The sequence below is a fragment of the Balaenoptera physalus genome (genome assembly GCF_965194825.1).
Source record: "Balaenoptera physalus genome assembly, chromosome: 2".
Lineage (NCBI taxonomy): Eukaryota > Metazoa > Chordata > Mammalia > Artiodactyla > Balaenopteridae > Balaenoptera > Balaenoptera physalus.
This window is the reverse complement of record NC_138883.1, coordinates 3,419,892-3,437,056: the sequence shown is the minus strand read 5'-3', so window position 1 is coordinate 3,437,056 and position 17,165 is coordinate 3,419,892. Positions and strand designations below refer to the sequence as shown.

The following is a 17,165-nucleotide window of genomic DNA, read 5'->3' as shown; positions in this document are numbered from 1 at the left end:
GAAGTGAATCATGCTTAGATTCAGTCTCTGGTTCCCAAAGCCATTTCCCGACCTGACCCGACCCTCCCTTCTCTAAACACCTGGTGGAGACAAATTTAAGAAACAGAAGCGCCAACACAACCTGCTTTCCTTAAAATTAGCCAATGCTCACTACAGATAGGTATTCAGATATTTGACTTGCAAACACAGATGCTGTGTATCTATACGCTCCTCTCCCCTCCACCCCACCTTAAAAAAAAACCAAAACAAAACATGGTGAAGCGGAAAACTGAGGTCCTTCAGTACCTTCTCGGAAACTGACTCGGGGAGGTGCACAGGGGTTTCCTGACCCGGGCATCCAGACGACTGCGCGGGGTGGCCGAGGGGAGACCCCAGAACAGGGGGACCGGCCCTCTCCCGGACTCGGGGCTCCCCCGCACCCTCCTGCGGGTGGAACACTGGGGCTTGAGCGCTCGGTTCACGGCACCCCACGTGCTGACCCCGAATCTGCGGCGGCAGAGACGGCTCTCTCCTCCGCTCCTCGGGGTCCCGGCACCTCTCAGGACAGGGCCCGAGGCAGCCGAGGAGGCCGCCGCGAGCTCCCTTCAGCGGCGCCGACCGCAGCACCGCCGCGGCTTCCCCTTGCCGGCTCAGCCCGGCCGGGGCGGCGGAGTAGGCGGCACCGCTAGGCCGCCCTCGGACCCCGGACAGCAACACCTGCGCCACAACGGGGTGGCCCGGAGGCCCCGCCCGCGGGAGGAGCCTGCGGACGCCCTGCAGCGTGGAGCGCGCCAGGTGAGCACGCCTGCGCAGTCGGGCCGTAAACAAGCCCGCCCCTTCCCCTCGCCGGCCTCCTTGGGGCCGGCTCGCGGGTGGGAGGGGCCAGGAGGAAGGGGCGGGGGGAGGGCGAGAGCCCAGGACGGCGCCTGCGCGGTGGGCGTGATCCGGGCACTTAGGGCAGGATGAACGCTGCTTTCCAAGATGGCGACGGAGGGAGGAGGGAAGGAGATGAACGAGATTAAGACCCAATTCACCACCCGGGAAGGTCTGTACAAGCTGCTGCCGCACTCGGAGTACAGCCGGCCCAACCGGGTGCCCTTCAACTCGCAGGGATCCAACCCTGTCCGCGTCTCCTTCGTAAACCTCAACGACCAGTCTGGCAACGGCGACCGCCTCTGCTTCAATGTGGGCCGGGAGCTCTACTTCTATATCTACAAGGGGGTCCGCAAGGTACCGACCCGGGCGTCACCGGGGCTCGCCAGCGGCGTGGGCAGAGGCCAGGAGCAGGGCGGTGACAGCGGGGGCCAGGGTGACCGATGGGCTGGCCGTCGCTCTTACTTTTGAGTGGGCCGGTAACTCCACTGGAGTGCTCCTGAGGAAGGGGGATTCGGGAGTGAGGAGGGTGGTGGCGGTGGTGTTTCGGGGGGGGGGCGGTGGAACGGGACCGCGGGGTGCGGGGCTCCGGCTGGGAGGCCCCAGAAAGGGCCGGCTGCCGCCCCTGCGGGTCCGTCAGCCTCTGACACGGCCCGGGAGCGGGCCTGCGAGTCCCCGGAAGAGGTGGGGTGGCCGTCTGGTCTGCTGAGGCCGCCTCGCCTTCCAGGAGGGTGGAGAGTCTCGCTCTGGGTTAGAGACCAGGGACGCGGGGCGGCTTGCTAAGATCTGTAAGGCGGAACCGGGGCTGGGAAGCGGAGGACTTGAGACTAGGTCAGAAAGGACCTGCTCGGCACGAAGGGCTACTCCACCTGCTGCCACACTGACACTTCCTAGGAGCCTCTCCTTCTGGTGTTAACACTTTGTTTCCAAAAACATCCGAGGGAGGACGGCTGTCACTGCCTCCTCGAAGGGAACCTTCTCCTGAGAGAATGTTAAAGAGGGTCCTCCTGTCCCTTATAGGTATGGGAAGGGCTGAGCACTACTACAGTTAAGAGGTCCAGAAGATGTTTCCAGTGGACTGGGCTGGTTCATAGGGGTTGTGTGTGAGCGTGCCCAGATCAGTCTTGTCCAACAAGTCAGACTGTGTCCGAAACAGGGAGGGATATGCCTCAAAAGCTACATCACAAGAACCATTATTCTTGGCGGGCGATTTAACAGTAATGCTGTCAAGCATGTAATCATCCTTTAAAAATATCTCTTAAAAAGAAGCAACTTATTAGAGCTGTTCTTTCATTGGCTACGTAACTTTGTTCTCATTGAGAACTGCTTACTTCTAAGATATGTGGTCTTTGAGTTGACTCTTGGAAGAGTGAGGAAATTACTGCCCTCCACAGTACCTGGGCGTGGGAGAAGGTGATAACAGATTAATTTATAAATAGTCAGTTAGTGTGAAAATAAATTGTATATATTGAAGGGTGGACATTTTCCAGGATTTACTATATCCATAAGCGGTAGGTTTTTGCTTAGTTACAAGAACTAGGGATGTGACGGTGGTATCTAAATGTAACAAGTTGTCTCATTTGTTCGAGGGGAGTCTTTTTGTTAGCGTTTATGATAAGTGTACTACTGTGTTTGAGGTATCTTGTTATAAATTACTGAAAGTAAATCGCTTGACTTTACTTTTTCGGAATTGGAAAAGTGTGAAGTAGTTAGTAGTCTAGGAGCTGAAGTTTTAGTCCTATCCCCAACTTTGTCACTGACTTGTTCCGTGACCTTGTAAGAGTTACTTAACTTCTATCTGCAGCTCTTTAGAAAGAGAATATTGTGGTACACCCGTTGTGATTAATAGCATAATGACTGTAATGAACTTTAAAGCCCCGAAACACTCAGTAGATGTAAAATATAGTTAAAATAGTCATTAAGAGCATCTGTCAAACAGGAGCTGCTATCTTGACATTGATACAAGGACTGAAAGGATCAGCTTTTTCTCTGGTAACAAGTTTAGAATTTTAAGTTATTAAATGGAGTTACATAAAAATTTAAAAGTGCATAAAAGCTAAATATATTAACGATTACTAGTGTAGATGTTACCTTTTTAAACAAGTTTCCTATTAAAGTATATTATTTCTGAAGCATTCTAGTGGCAAACCTTATCTGGATCTGGTAGCTCTGGTTTGCATCATAAAAACATGTCTCTTGCTTGGAAGTATCATAATAGTGTCCTCTTTTAGTGGGATACTATTGAATGAAGGATAAACTAGGAGAGCTTTTCAAAGCTACAGCAAAAAATTATTTTAAACAAGACAAATCTTAAACATGTAGATTTGCCTTCAGCTGCATAATTTACTTGAGCACATTAACTTTTTTGTAAAGTTTCATTTTCATGTGGTAGTATCTTGTAGATACATTTGCATTATATGGTGGACGTTTCAACTGTCTCCTAGCCACTGTAATTTTTTTAAAAATTCGGTTTCCATGAATGAGTTTGCATTTATTTTTTGTTATTTCTGAATACAACTGATTGTTTTTGTGACTTTTTTTCTGATTTTAAAACAGAGCAGATACTTTTCCTTAATCGAAAAACCAAATTTTACTTTTTGGGGTTAGGAGTTATAAATCTGTTTTTGACATTTGGTCGTTTTGACTCTTTAAAACTTTTTTTTCTTTGGGGCATATAAAGTTTTACAACAATTAATCAGATTATTTAGAACATTCAGAAGGTTTAAATTGGATGAATACATTCAACTTAAATCTGCATGTGAAATGAGTGGAAACTAAGTCTTTTTATTACTTTATTCAAGTATAGTTGATTTACAATATGATATTAGTTTCAGGTGTACAGCATGATGATTCAGTATTTTTACAGATTATACTCCATTAAATGTATAAGATAATGGCTGTAATTCCCCATTTTATGCAATATATCCTTGTTGCTTATCTATCTTATACATAATAATTTGTATCTCTTAATCCCAGATTTAGGAGGTAGTTTAAAATCTAAGCTAAGGAGTGTAATCTTCGTCCCTTTAAAACACTTACAGGTCAGTTTCTAGAGCTAGAAGGCACCTTCAGTTTTTGGAGTCTCACCCTTCAGAGAAAGCCAAGGCTAGAGAGCGTGTGCAAACCTGTGATGCAGTTTCTTTCTCATGGTAAAGAATTCATGGTAAAGAAGCACAACTGAATCTAAAGAACTGTCTTAGTGAGAGGAGACTGATCTAGCTTTTTGGTTACACAGATAACCGAATACTCCAAGCACTTCAGAATTTACCCCAGCGTTTTACCCTGTGTTATCTCATTGAATCTTGCAATCCTGTGAGGTAGATGAAAGCATCTTCTTTTCTTTTTCTTTTTCTTTTTTTTTTGAATTTTTGAATTTTATTTTATTTTTTTATACAGCAGGTTCTTATTAGTTATCCATTTTATACATATTAGTGTATATATGTCAATCCCACTCTCCCAATTCATCACGCATCTTCTTTTCAAAACTGAAGTTCGGAGTAGAGTTTCTTGTGTGAGGACATCTAGTTTTGTGAATTTGTTTTGCTGAGCTAAAAATAATATGAACATTGATTTAATACGGAGGGTGAACTCAGCATTTCAGCAAAGATTTGAGTGACTACTATGGTAATAATTATACTAGGCAAGGGGATGTGGGGTAACCAAAGATGAGTGAGACACTGCCCCGCCTCCCAAAGAACTTTCAGCTACTAGCTTTCAGATCTCTTTATAGCATATTTTGCTTTCCTCTTTTTAAAAAAGAGGTGGTTTTAGGATAAAGATGCCAAAGGTACTGGGCTTATTGTACCAACCCTTTCATTTTATGGAGATCTGTTTTTACATAAATGCAAATGGCCACCATTCAGATCTAAGCTTAAACATCGCTTCCTCAGCATGTCCTTTGAATTCGCAGGCTAGATCAGTTTTCCCTGTTACACGTTTTTATAGCATCCTGTACTTTGCGTTTCTAGCACTTTTCTCAATTTGTAATTCTCTGTCTCTTCTGTAAACAAAGCTCCCTTAGAATAGGATGTCTTTTCTGCTTTCTCTGTCTTCCTAGTGCCCAGCACAGCATCCAGCATAGAGTAGACCCCTACTGTTAATTTGTTGAGTGAATGACTGGATAAAGCGTCTCTGTCCATCTATGTCTTACTTTAAAAAGATCTTTAGGAGCTAAAAATCTGTTCAATTTTGGGCCCAAAAGTAACAGGTATTTTTAGTAGCTCACATCTTTTAAAAGACATTTTTATTTAATTTAAAAAAATATTTTTTTTTTTTGGCTGCGCTGCATGGTTTGTGGGATCTTAGTTCCCCAACCAGGGATTGAACCCAGGCCCCTGGCAGTGAAAGCACAAAGTCCTAACCACTGGACTGCCAGGGAATTCCCAAAAGACATTTAAAATTATTGGTAACAAATTTAGCTTCTTACAACTGGGAAATTATGTAGCAAGAGACAGTGAAGTAGTGGAAAGTAGACAAATGGTGTGGATTACTTTTGATCTACTTCTATCAAACCATGTTACCTACCAGATCTATGTACTGTCAAACAACTTTTCAAATTAAAAAAAATTGTTTTATTGAAGTATAGTTGATTTATAATGCATTAGTTTCTGGTGTACAGCAAAGTAATTCAGTTACACGTATATATACATATCCTTTTCATATTCTTTCCCATTATGGTTTATTACAGGATACTGAATATGGTTCCTTGTGCTATACAGTAGGACCTTGTTGTTTATCTATTGTATATATAGTAGTTTGTATCTGCTAATCCCAAACTCCTAACTTAACCCTCCATGACCCCACCTTTTTTTTAATTGAATCAAGCAACTTTTTAAAGCTATACTCAGAATTACTTAACATTCAAATCAAAGAGCTTTTACTTTTTTCCCGCCATCTTAACATTCTAGGCCACAAATGTTCTGTACAAATGTCCAGAGATTGAAGCAATTCCTACAATAGATGAAAGGTAGAATTGGATGGTGTCCAAGGCCTTTTCAACTCTTAAGGTTGTATAATTCTGTGCTCAATAATTTTTAAATGAAAATTCATCTTTGTACTGGGGAGATGTCTTCATGTCTTGGATTCTTTGCCTGCTTCTCTGAATGGGAATTGGGAAGAGTGAGGTGTCTTTTGAAAGCAAGTTGAACACATAGTGACTCTAGGTCTTTATGCTAGAAAAAGCGTGGGTACTCACCAGGCTGAGATGAAGCTGGAGCCAGAAGTTCAGTTAAGAGTAACAGCTAAAGGGCCTTCCCTGGCGGTCCAGTGGAAGCAGACTCCGCGCTTCCACTGCAGGGGGTGCGGGTTCAATCCCTGGTCCAGGAGCTAAGATCCCACATGCCGCAAGATGCGGCCAAGAAGTAAATAAATAAAAATTAAAAAAAGAAATAGCAGCTAGAATATTTTTAGAGCTGAAGTTATCCAGGAGGGTAATGGGTTGACTTGAGAGAGAATGAGCATTCCATATAGGAAATATTCTGTCTCTTTATCAAAGACTGCAGGACTACCTGTTGGTGACTGAGGGATTCATGCTTTGTGTGGGAGGGGGAACTAGATGCCTTTTAAAGGTTTTTATCCACAGACTAGTTTTAGATACTGGATTGCTCCAGAGAGGATCATGTTCGCACCCTTCTCCCCATTTGTTATTTTCACATCTCTCTGCTCTCCATTTACTATTTAGAAAAAGGCTTAGAAGTCTAGAATTTTTTATATCAAATTTACTTTAAGAAATTTTGTACTTAATTTAGTAGGGCATTTGTGGAATTGGATGGGAATCTGTTGTGTTTTGTTATTGTTTTTCCCCATTAAAGGCCACTTAATGACTTCTGAAGTATTGTTATAAAGATTTAGTTATTTGACTATAGCATCTTCTATACTGAGGGAAAAGCATGTTAATTTATCCCTTAAAGCAGGCTTGAGAAACTTTCATATGATACCTTGGTTCTCTTGACCTTGAAGAGGAGGATGGTGATGAGATTTTGAGAGACTCCATGGGTGGATGTAAGCAATGGTAAGAAGCTCCCAGAGTGTGTCAGTGAGATCCATGAGCTAGTCATGAGTGTCATTCTTTCAGCAAATATTTGTGGGGCACACCTACCAGATATGAGGTACTAGATATGTTTTAGATGCTGGGTATAGACAAAAGTCTTGCCCTCAAGCAGCTTGTCACCTATATTTATTAACATTGAGTTAATCATCTGGTGCCTTTATTTGTTTATTGTGCTCTGGTAGAAAACTTGAGCAAGAATCAAAACATAGTGGATTTTGTCACTGACTAGTTTGGCTATATGCCTAAAGAACCTTATTTTAAAAATAAATGTAGGGCTTCCCTGGTGGTGCAGTGGTTAAGAACCCGCCTCCCAATGCAGGGGACACGGGTTCAAGCCCTGGTCCGGGAAGATCCCACATGCCACGGAGCAACTAAGCCCTTGCGCCACAGCTACTGAGCCTGCGCTCTAGAGCCCGCGAGCCACAACTACTGAGCCTGTGTGCCACAACTACCGAAGCCCGCGTGCCTAGAACCCGTGCTCTGCAACAAGAGAAGCCCATGCACTGCAATGAAGAGTAGCCCCCACTCGCTGCAACTAGGGAAAGCCCGTGAGCAGCAACGAAGACCCAGTGTGGCCAAAAATATATAAATAAAATAAATAAATTAAAAAAAAATTTTTTAATAAAAATAAATGTAAAGATTTTTGTAGTCTGATATTTGATGTCTTAGAGAACAGTTTTATTTATATTTCAGCTAGGTTACTTTGTGCAGAAATAGGAAATGTCCTATTTGTTTATTTAGGAATAGATATCAAAAATAGAAATAAATTGGCAGACATTCTCAGTTTTAATTTTCAGGACATTAATAATTCAGAATATCAATGACAAGTTATCCTCTGAACATTTGGCATCTATTTTTCATAATAGAGTGCAGGATGCATATTGCTTTGAAAAAAGTAATCCTCATTCATCAAGTGTTTATTGCTGAATTGTTACATACAAGTTACTACTGTCTGCTATGGGTGATGTGAGGGTAAATTAAGACACTCCCTGTCTGTAAGGAGCTTGTATTTTTGTCTTGATAATTGTAAGGTAAAGTAGAAGGTGTGTGCTCAGCGCATGGCATAAGCAGTATAGGCATCAGGTGGAATTAAGGAGTAAAGGTGAAATGAAGAGGTATTTCTCTGCTTAGTGGAAGAATTTGGGGTTGGATTTCAAATAGATGATTTTTCCCGAAATGTTGTGTACAGATCACATTTTTGTAAATTTCAAAATGGGTAGCCTTGTATTTCTTTTTTTTTTTTTTAAATATTGATTGATTGATTGATTGATTGATTGATTTATGGCTGTGTTGGGTCTTCGTTGCTGCACGCGGGCTTTCTCTAGTTGCAGCGAGCGGGGGCTGCTCTTCGTTGCGGTGTGCGGGCTTCTCACTGCGGTGGCCTCTCTTGTTGCGCAGCACGGGCTCTAGGCACGCGGGCTTCAATAGTTGCAGCGCGTGGGCTCAGTAGTTGTGGATCACAGGCTCTAGAGCTCAGGCTAAGTAGTTGTGGCACACGGGCTTAGTTGCTCCACAGCATGTGGTATCTTCCTGGACCAGGGCTCGAACCCGTGTCCCCTGCATTGGCAGGTGGATTCTTAACCACTGCACTACCAGGGAAGTCCTATTTTATGTATAGTAGTGTGTATATGTCAGTCCCAATCTTCCAATTTATTCCCCCCCAACTCTTTTAGCATTTTTCTCAACTTCACAGCTTCTCTTCCAATTGGTAATTTGTAAACTGAGTAATGTTTTGCATTGTCAATTCTATTTTGTAATATGGAATTTTTAAAAGTAGGATACATTGTACTAAAAACAGGCCAAGTCAGTCTGTGCTACATTTTATCTTGTTTTGTAGCAGTAGGAAAATGTACTTGAAACTGTAGATTTTATGAGAAAGAAGCAAGAACCATTCACGAGGAAGGAATTTTTAAGGTTTTTGTATTTTAAAGTAAGAATAGGAATATTTTAATGTATTTTCAAGTAACCACATTGTAGGTTATCCCTGTGACCTTAAGCTGTTTCTCCTTTGGTTGGTTCACAGCCGGCTCACTGTTGGGCTGTGTGTGTTTTTTGTTTTCCTGCTACAGCAAAACTGGTACAGGTGCTCATTCTCTGCTTACTTTGAGCTTTGTTTCAGAGGCTCTGACATGTCTTAATGCTTCATTTAATAGATATTTGAGTGGTTTTATGTGAAAAGCAGTATACTAGACTATGGGAAATCAAAGAAGTATAAGACATTATCCCTGACCTTAAGAGGATTATCTTCTAACCAAGGAGACAAGATATCCACACACTCATTTATTCTATCAAGATTCGAGTGCCTGCTCTATATTGTTGTTGAGACAGAATCTCTGCCATCAAGGAGTTCACAGTCCAGTAGAATAACAAATGGCTTGTCCATCCACCTAACATTTATTGGACCTATAGGCCCAAAGACAAATAAGACAGTCCCTGGCCTAAGGTGACTACAATCTAGTGGTAAGATGGATGAGTAAATAGTGGTGAGATGTACGGTGTCTGCTATTTTAGACAGTATTCACTTCTTAGGGCTTTTTTTTTTGCCACACCATGCGGCTTGTGGGATCTTAGTTCCCTGACCAGGGATTGAACCCGGGCCCTCCACAGTGAGAGCACCGAGTCCTAACCACTGGACCGCCGGGGAATTCCCTAGGACTTCTTAATCTGATTGGAATTTAGGAGGTACGTCAACCTAGATGGAAAGAAGTATTTTACATCCTTATTTTTAACTGAACTTCTAACTGAATTTTAACATGTTCTTCAATTATGAATATAGGCAACAAATCACAGTAGTAACAGGCCTGTGACTTTATTACCAGTGAAAATCACAGATGTTTGCATATCACATTATGGTTGTTGCAGACATATCAAATATCATTTGTACTCATCACTGCTTTGAAATTACAGTAGTTAGTGGATCTGCTGCTAGAGCCTGTTATTCAATGTGAAATAAACTTTAAACAATCCTAAATTTGTTTAATGTAGTACAACTGTATTTTAATGTAATTGATCTCCTTTGTAATCTTTTGTATTTAAAAACATTATTTTGAGAAGGAGTCCATGCACAGAAAGTTTCAGCACCCTGATTAGATGTTTTGGCTTACCTTCTTTAGTGTCATGTGTGTGATGGAATGCGAGGAGGGTAGCTGGTTTCTTCTGTCAGGTGAAACTTTTAGCTCCGTGGAGAGGTCTTTGTGGTGCTTGTGGTGGTGTAATATTTTCCAAAGCAGTTGAATATGTAGAATTCTGAGTTGGTTGTGCCATGTGCTTCCTTTCGTTTTCCTCCTCATCATTCTTTGCCCTTGCTGTGCTAAATAGAGGGAGAAATACAAGAACTACTCTACCAGATTGACTCTGTGTTCCTTTTGGTTCAGAAGATTGATTACATTGTAATGTTTGTTTGTCTCAAACGCAGTGGGAACTTAGGTTTTAACAAGGTGACATTTGAACTGAATTCTTATGGGTGGGTGCACTGAGGGGGAGAGGATTCTGAAGCAGGGAGCTAGAAGCCCAAGGCCCAAGGCTGTGGCATTTGGTGGCTCCTCCTGAAAGTCGAGAGCCGCTCTGTGAGGGTTGAAGCTTGTGCAAGTCTTGGGAGGATAAGATTATCTTCCTTAGTGGTGATCGTTTAACTGTTGGCTATATCCTAGCTTCTAAAACTTTCAGTATGATTTTTTTAAAGATATTTTTTAATGTATTTTCTTTCTTTTGGTACTACTTCTGAGGTGATGTACTATGTTAGTGTATTATCCTCCTTCAAGATTCCTAGTGTATTATCCTCTTTCAGGACTCAAGCTATCAGATTGCGTCACCACCACCTGTCATTGGACCCTCATCACTTTCCTTCAGTTCTCCTGCCACCCACTGCTCTCTCCAGCACACTGCTGTCTTAAATGCTGTGGCTAATCGCTTTAACTTCCTTTGCACACACTCTCTGTTCTAGCCCTGACTGAATCAAATTTTACAGCAATCATGTTGTTATTCCCTCCATCTTAAGAAAGAAGGGGAGAACCCTTTTCTGGCCCCCACCCACTCCCTACAGGTCCTTTGCCTGGGGCAGCTACTGCCCCATTTCTCAGCAGCTGCTTAGAGCAAAGCTCCTCTAGTTGTCTGGACCCTTCGAAGTGTGGTCCACAGACAAGCACCATCAACGTCGTCACCTGGGAGCTTGTTGGAAGTTCAGAATGGGGCCCCACTCCAGACTTACTGAATCCAAATCCACCTTCTAGGAGGGTCCCCAGCTGACTCATGTGCTCACTAAAGTTGGAGAGGCGGTGGTCTTTACAGCTTTCTCTCTTTTACCGCCTCTTCAGACTTTAATCCAGTCAAATTATTGTACCTTCCTGCCCTCTATTGTAAGTGTCCAATTCATTTTTTTTTTTTTTTAGTAGATTTACCGAGTCGTGCAACTGTTACTGTAATCCAGTTTTAGTATGTGAGAGATCTTTCTAGAGTTTAATTTTGTGTAAGTTTCAGTTACGCTGGATGCATGAGTTCTAGAGATCTGCGGTATAGCATGGTGCCTGTAGTTGGCAGTACAGGATGTGTACGTCAAAATGTGTTAAGAGGGTAGATCTCGTGTTAAGTGTTCTTACTACAAAAAACAAAGACAAAAATGAAGGGACACAGGGAGCTTTGAGAGGTGTCAGGCACGTCTGTCACCGCGGTTGCGGCCAAGGTGTCACAGGTGCCTGCGTGTGTCCAGGCTCACCACATCGTACACGTTTAACATGTGCAGTTCTTTGTATCTCATTATACCTTTACAAAGCTGTCAGAAATGCATTTTTTGTGTGTTTTAATTATGTAAAACATTTATGTGGCTCTAACATCGGAACTATAAAACAAGGTAATATTCAGAGACCTCTAGTTTCCGTTTCTGTCCGACCCCTCACTCAGTTTCCTTCCTCTCCCTATAGTCATTTTATTTGTTTCTGACTCATCCTTCTCTTATTGTAAGAATAAGATGATATTTGAGCAGAGATTTGAAGGAATTGAAGGAGCATACTGTGTATGGTATTTTGCATCTTGCTTTCTTCTGCTTAATGGTATATACTGAAGACCTTTCCATATTAGTAAATAGAGAGCTTCTTCCCTCTTTCTTGTAATTGCTTTATACTCCATGCTGTGGATGTACCGTAATTTATTTAACCAGATGACTCTCGACTGTTAATATTTTTTAAATTACAAATAATGCTGCAGTGAATAACTTTGCGTATATATTATTTTGCACAGCGGCAGGTATATCTGTAGTACGTATTTCCAGAGGAGATACTGCTGAGTCAAAGGGTAAATGCATATATGTTTTCAATAGATGTCATCAAACTGCCCTCCACAGGGAGGGGTTGTACTAATTTGTGTTGCATCACAGCCACCGCCTCACCAACAGTGTGTCACCAACTTTTGCATTTGATCTGATAGGTGAGAAATTAGTATAAGTTTGTTTTTTCCTTGTACCAAGTGAGGTTGCGCATCTTTCTATATATTAAGAGTGAAATGTATTTCTTTTTCTATGAATCGTTTCTATCCCTTACCCATTTTTCTGTTGGGTTTTTGGACATCTTGGGTGGCTTTTTTTGTTGTTAAGGAGCTCTTTATACATTAGGGCGATGAGTCCTTTGTGGTAATGAATTAACAGATTTTTTTTCTTCTCAGTTTGTCCCCTGTCTTGTAACTTTGCTTAGGGGTGTGCATGTGTATGTGTGTTTGTGCTTGCTTGTTTTTGCTATGAAGAAGTTTCATATTTTTATAGTTAAGTTTATAAATTTGTAAATTTCCTTTTATAATTTTTTTATAATTTTGAGCCACAGTTTTATTATTTAAGTGTTAACCAGTTACCCTTCTCCAAGGTTTAAATAAGAGGGAAAAGATTTACATTTTAAAATTTAGGCTTAACAAAGACTTTTCTGGAAGCAAGAGAAGAACATTAGAATGTGCTGTACAGCAGCTGGGGGACAGCGATTCGCTAGCGGTTTGGGAATTTAGCATACCTTGAATATATTATAATGTTAGGTATGTTTTGGTTTGCAAGTAACAGGAAACCCAACTCAAACAAGTTTAAACTTTATAGGGGATGCGTTGGCTTATGATATTGAAAATTCCGGAGGTAAGGTGGGCTTCACATGTGGATTGATTGGGACACCAGCTCTGTTTTGCTGAGAGTCTCCGGGTTTTGCTTTCTGCTGTGTATCAACCTGTCTTCGATGGCAGAATAGTGCTGGGGTGCTAGGCTTCACATTTCTGTGCCACGTGGACCACATTGAGAGCCAGTACCCAGGATGAGAATGAACAGTTCTTCTAATCACTTTCTCAGAAGAATAAAGAAGATTGTTTCATAGAAGCCCCCAACAAACCTCCTTTGACTCATTGCCCCAAACTAGATTACCAGCCCATTCTTGTGGCCAAGGAAATTTGCAGTGTTTGACCGGGGGTCTTGACTAACCCACACCTTTAGCGTGGGGATTGGACTATCTGATATCCTGATTGCTCTGGAGCTCATGCTGGAGCTGCAGTGTGGGTAGATACCAGACAGGAGAGTAGATCTGTAGATCAGTACTGGGTGGGCAACCAAGAGATGCAAACTACACTGAAGGTCTTACACTGCGTTAGGTATTGGGAACCCAGACATAGTCGACACAGCTCTTTCCTCAAGAGGAGAGCTCATGGTGAGATGAATCAGTAAAGCAAGGAATACAGCACACTGCAGTTGCACGCTGAGCACAGCTTGGGCTGCGTGGTGCTTCTGCGTGCTTTAGAAACCTCCCTTTCCCTTGCTCTTGCTGTTGGACTATTATGAATGTCCTCCCACCTTTTCACAGTGTTGGAATTTTTTGTTTGAATCTTTGTCTCCTCCACAAAACAGTGAATCTTGAGGGCAGAAATCATCTTATTCATCTTATATCCATTGCAGTGCCTGTACATAGTAGGCATATTGTGTTTGATTGTAAATGAATGAGTTGGTTGAACTTAGAGTCCCCTAAGGACTTACTGGAGTAAATTCAGTAATCTCTCAATATCCCTGTCACAAGACAAACATGGTTAGTGTTTGTTACTAAAGCTCACAGAGCTAGGCTTGCCAGCCCCTTTTCATTGGTTGAGAGGCTCTTAGAAATTAGTCACAGCCTCGAATCTTGTGCTGTTAGAGTTCTTCTGGGCTAACCCGGGAGGCAGCTTCGTCTGGTGTCTTGATTGCCTGGTGCCAGCTTTGTTCAGAAGCGACATCTTCCTTATCCTGGTGTCCTGGAAAAAAGTGCTCAAACTTTCCCTTCCAGTCCCTTCTTACTTCCCACTTTATTCTAGGAATTGTACAGCTCCTTACATTTTTTTCCCCCTCTGGATTTTGGAATAGGTGTATATGTAGCTAGCAAGACTGAGGGCGATATTAGCTCAGCTAGTTAAAAATTGGTGGTTGTTATGCTCAGGACTTCCCTTGGTGTGGCCGCAGTTTGCAGTCCCAGAGAGCTCAGAGGGTGGGGTGCGGGCTGAGCTGGAACGGCTCCACCAAGTCCTGACTGCCGCGCTGCACGGTGAGCAGCACTAGACTAGGCATAGGTCCATTTGCCACCGCTCCTGGCGCCCCTGTGCAGCCTCTGCCCTGAGACTCATGCCGCCTTCCTCTTCCTTCCTCATGGCCATGAGCCGACTTCCTAGCCGCCTCTGCTCATTGAACACCTTGGTACCTGCCTCACAGCCTTCCTTTCCACTCCAGTTCCTGCCTCCATCCTGGGTGGTTTCCTATCCACTGCATAACCCATCAAACACCTTGGCACCTCGATTTCTCGTCTTCCATGTCCACCCCCGGTGACCTCCTGAAGTCCACCTCTGGCGCTCTCTTCTCTAGTGACACTCTGGGTCTTGTCATCAGCTGAAACGGCTTCAGCTCCACGATTACTAATTCAGATGGCAGCAGTTGTCCCCCCACTCCAGTGTGTCCCTGGCTCCCACTGCTCTAATTTCTTCAGGATACAGGTCGCTCAGCGTCAGGCTGCCAGATCCATTGGACACCATGCAGCCCGCAGCTTCCTTGACCTCTCAGCAGCATTTGACACAGCTGATCATCTTCTCTTCATTGAAACCCTCCTTGTCCTGACATTTTCACCTTGACGTCCTTTCTCCCTCTCTGGTCCGCATGCCTTTGGCCGCCCTCTACTTCACCTTCGTCCGTTCCTTCTGCGCTACCTAGTCTTTAACTGGATTTCCCTGTGGCTCAGTCCTGTTCCCTTTTCTTTTCTTACTCCCATTATATGGAGTACAGATACTCCTCTGTATCTCTATCTTTTGTACCTAAAATTGTTTGTTTGTGCCTTTTCTCACCGCCCCAAAGGAAAAAGTATTTATTGCAACAAATTAATCCAGTGGGTATTCCCCTGAAAGCACACATCCGTTTGTTAGGGCAATTAAAGCTCACACTGCATGCGCTCCAGCAAAGCTCCGTCTCTGTCACTGTCAGCTCTAGAGCTTCCTTCTTGATAGTGACTTTTGCCAGTTCCTTCTTCTGCTCCTGTTGTCTTTTGCTTTCTGGACCATCTGTCTGCCATCATGTATGTGGCCATCTCTGGGTTGGAACTGTGGCCCCCTCTGCAGAGGGACCTGCTGTGGAGTCACTGGGACACTCAGGTTTCTGCCCTTCTTAGGCAGCTACTGGCCTCAGTCACCAGCTTGAGCTTCACCCCTCATTCATATTTTAATTTTTTCTTGAGCAGACTTGTAAGGTTTGTCAATTAAAATTTTGTTTCACAGAATCAGCTGTTTCTTTGTTTTCTGTTTTGTAATATCTGTTATCTTTACTTCCTTTGTTTTCTTTAGATTTACTCTATTCTTTTTCTAGCTTTCTGAATTGAAAACATAGGTTGTTAGCCTTTCTTGCTTTTTAATGATGTGCTCAAAGCTGTAGAAATCCCTCTTACGTATTGCCTTAACAGTCACCCGTATGTTACACATGTGGTAATATCATTGTCATTAAGATCTAAATATTTTGTAATTTCCATTTTATTTTCCTCTTTAACCCTGAATTTTTGAACAAGCATTTTTTTTGTTTCTATTCATGGTGTTTAGTTTTGTTATTGATTAACTTATTCACATGGTATGGTCATAGAATATGTTTTTTTGATACCAGTTACTTGAAACATAATGATATTTTTCCTTGTAACCTAGTTAAAATGTTCCATGTGTTTTTAAAAAAAATTATTTATTATTTATTTATTTTTTGAGCCACACTTTCATTTATTTATTTATTTTAATTAATTAATTAATTTTTGGCCACATTGGGTCTTCATTGCTGAGTGCGGGCTTTCTCTAGGTGCTGCGAGTAGGGGGCTACTCTTCACTGAGTGCGCGGGCTTCTCATTGCGGTGGCTTCTCTTGTTGCGGAGCACGGGCTCTAGGCACACGGGCTTCAGTAGCTGTGGCATGCAGGCTCAGTAGTTGTGGCACGCAGGCTTAGTAGTTGTGGTGCACGGGCTTAGTTGCTCCATGGTATGTGGAATCTTCCTGGGCCAGGGCTCGAACCGGTGTTCCCTGTATTGGCAGGCAGATTCCTAACCAATGCGCCACCAGGGAAGTCCTATTTATTTATTTTTTGGCCGCGTGGCATGTGGGATCTTAGTTCCCCGACCAGGGATCAAATCTGTGCTCCCTGCATTGGAAGAGCGCAGTCTTAACCACTGGACAGCCAGGGAAGTCCCTGTTCCATGTTATTATTATTTTTTAAAATATTTATTTATTTATTTGGCTGCACCAGGTCTTTAGTTGAGCCACGGGAGATCTTCATTGAGGCTCGTGGGATCTTTTTTTTTTAAATTTTTTTAAAATTAATTAATTAATTTATTATTTTTTTAGTTGCATTGGGTCTTCGCTGCTGTGCATGGACTTTTCTACTTGCGGTGAGCAGGGGCTACTCTTTGTTGTGGTGCACAGGGTTCTCATTGCAGTGGCTTCTCGTTGCAGAGCACGGCCTCTAGGTGCTCAGGCTCAGTAGTTGTGGCACGTGGGCTCAGTAGTTGTGGCTCGTGGGCTCCAGAGCGCAGGCTCAGTAGTTGTGGCACACGGGCTTAGTTGCGCCATGGCATGTGGGATCTTCCCGGACCAGGGCTCGAACCCATGTCCCCTGCATTGGCAGGCGGATTCTTAACCACTGCGCCACCAGGGAAGCCCTGTTGATGGTATTTATAACCCATTTTAGAGTAGCTGAGCTTTGTATGAAGGTGTGACTTTTTTTTTTTAAATGAACCTATTAGATCATTGTAAAAAGTTGCTTGGGCTAAATACT

General features: G+C 42.9%; 1 protein-coding gene across 16 annotated transcripts in view; it reads left to right on the top strand.

The window, feature by feature from the left end:
* The first annotated feature begins 899 nt into the window (after positions 1–899).
* Positions 900–17,165, top strand: part of WDR20 (WD repeat domain 20) — a 62,903-nt gene continuing 46,637 nt past the window's right edge. For 4 of the 16 annotated variants that reach the window (XM_082451042.1, XM_082451048.1, XM_082451046.1 and 1 more), the window contains exon 1: positions 904–1,209. In XM_082451042.1, coding sequence (XP_082307168.1) covers positions 961–1,209 — 249 coding nt within the window. In that variant the 5' untranslated portion in view covers positions 904–960. Of the gene's footprint in view, positions 1,210–17,165 lie in introns of all 16 variants that reach the window. The other 12 variants (XM_082451047.1, XM_082451050.1, XM_082451039.1 and 9 more) reach the window with 6 other exon arrangements.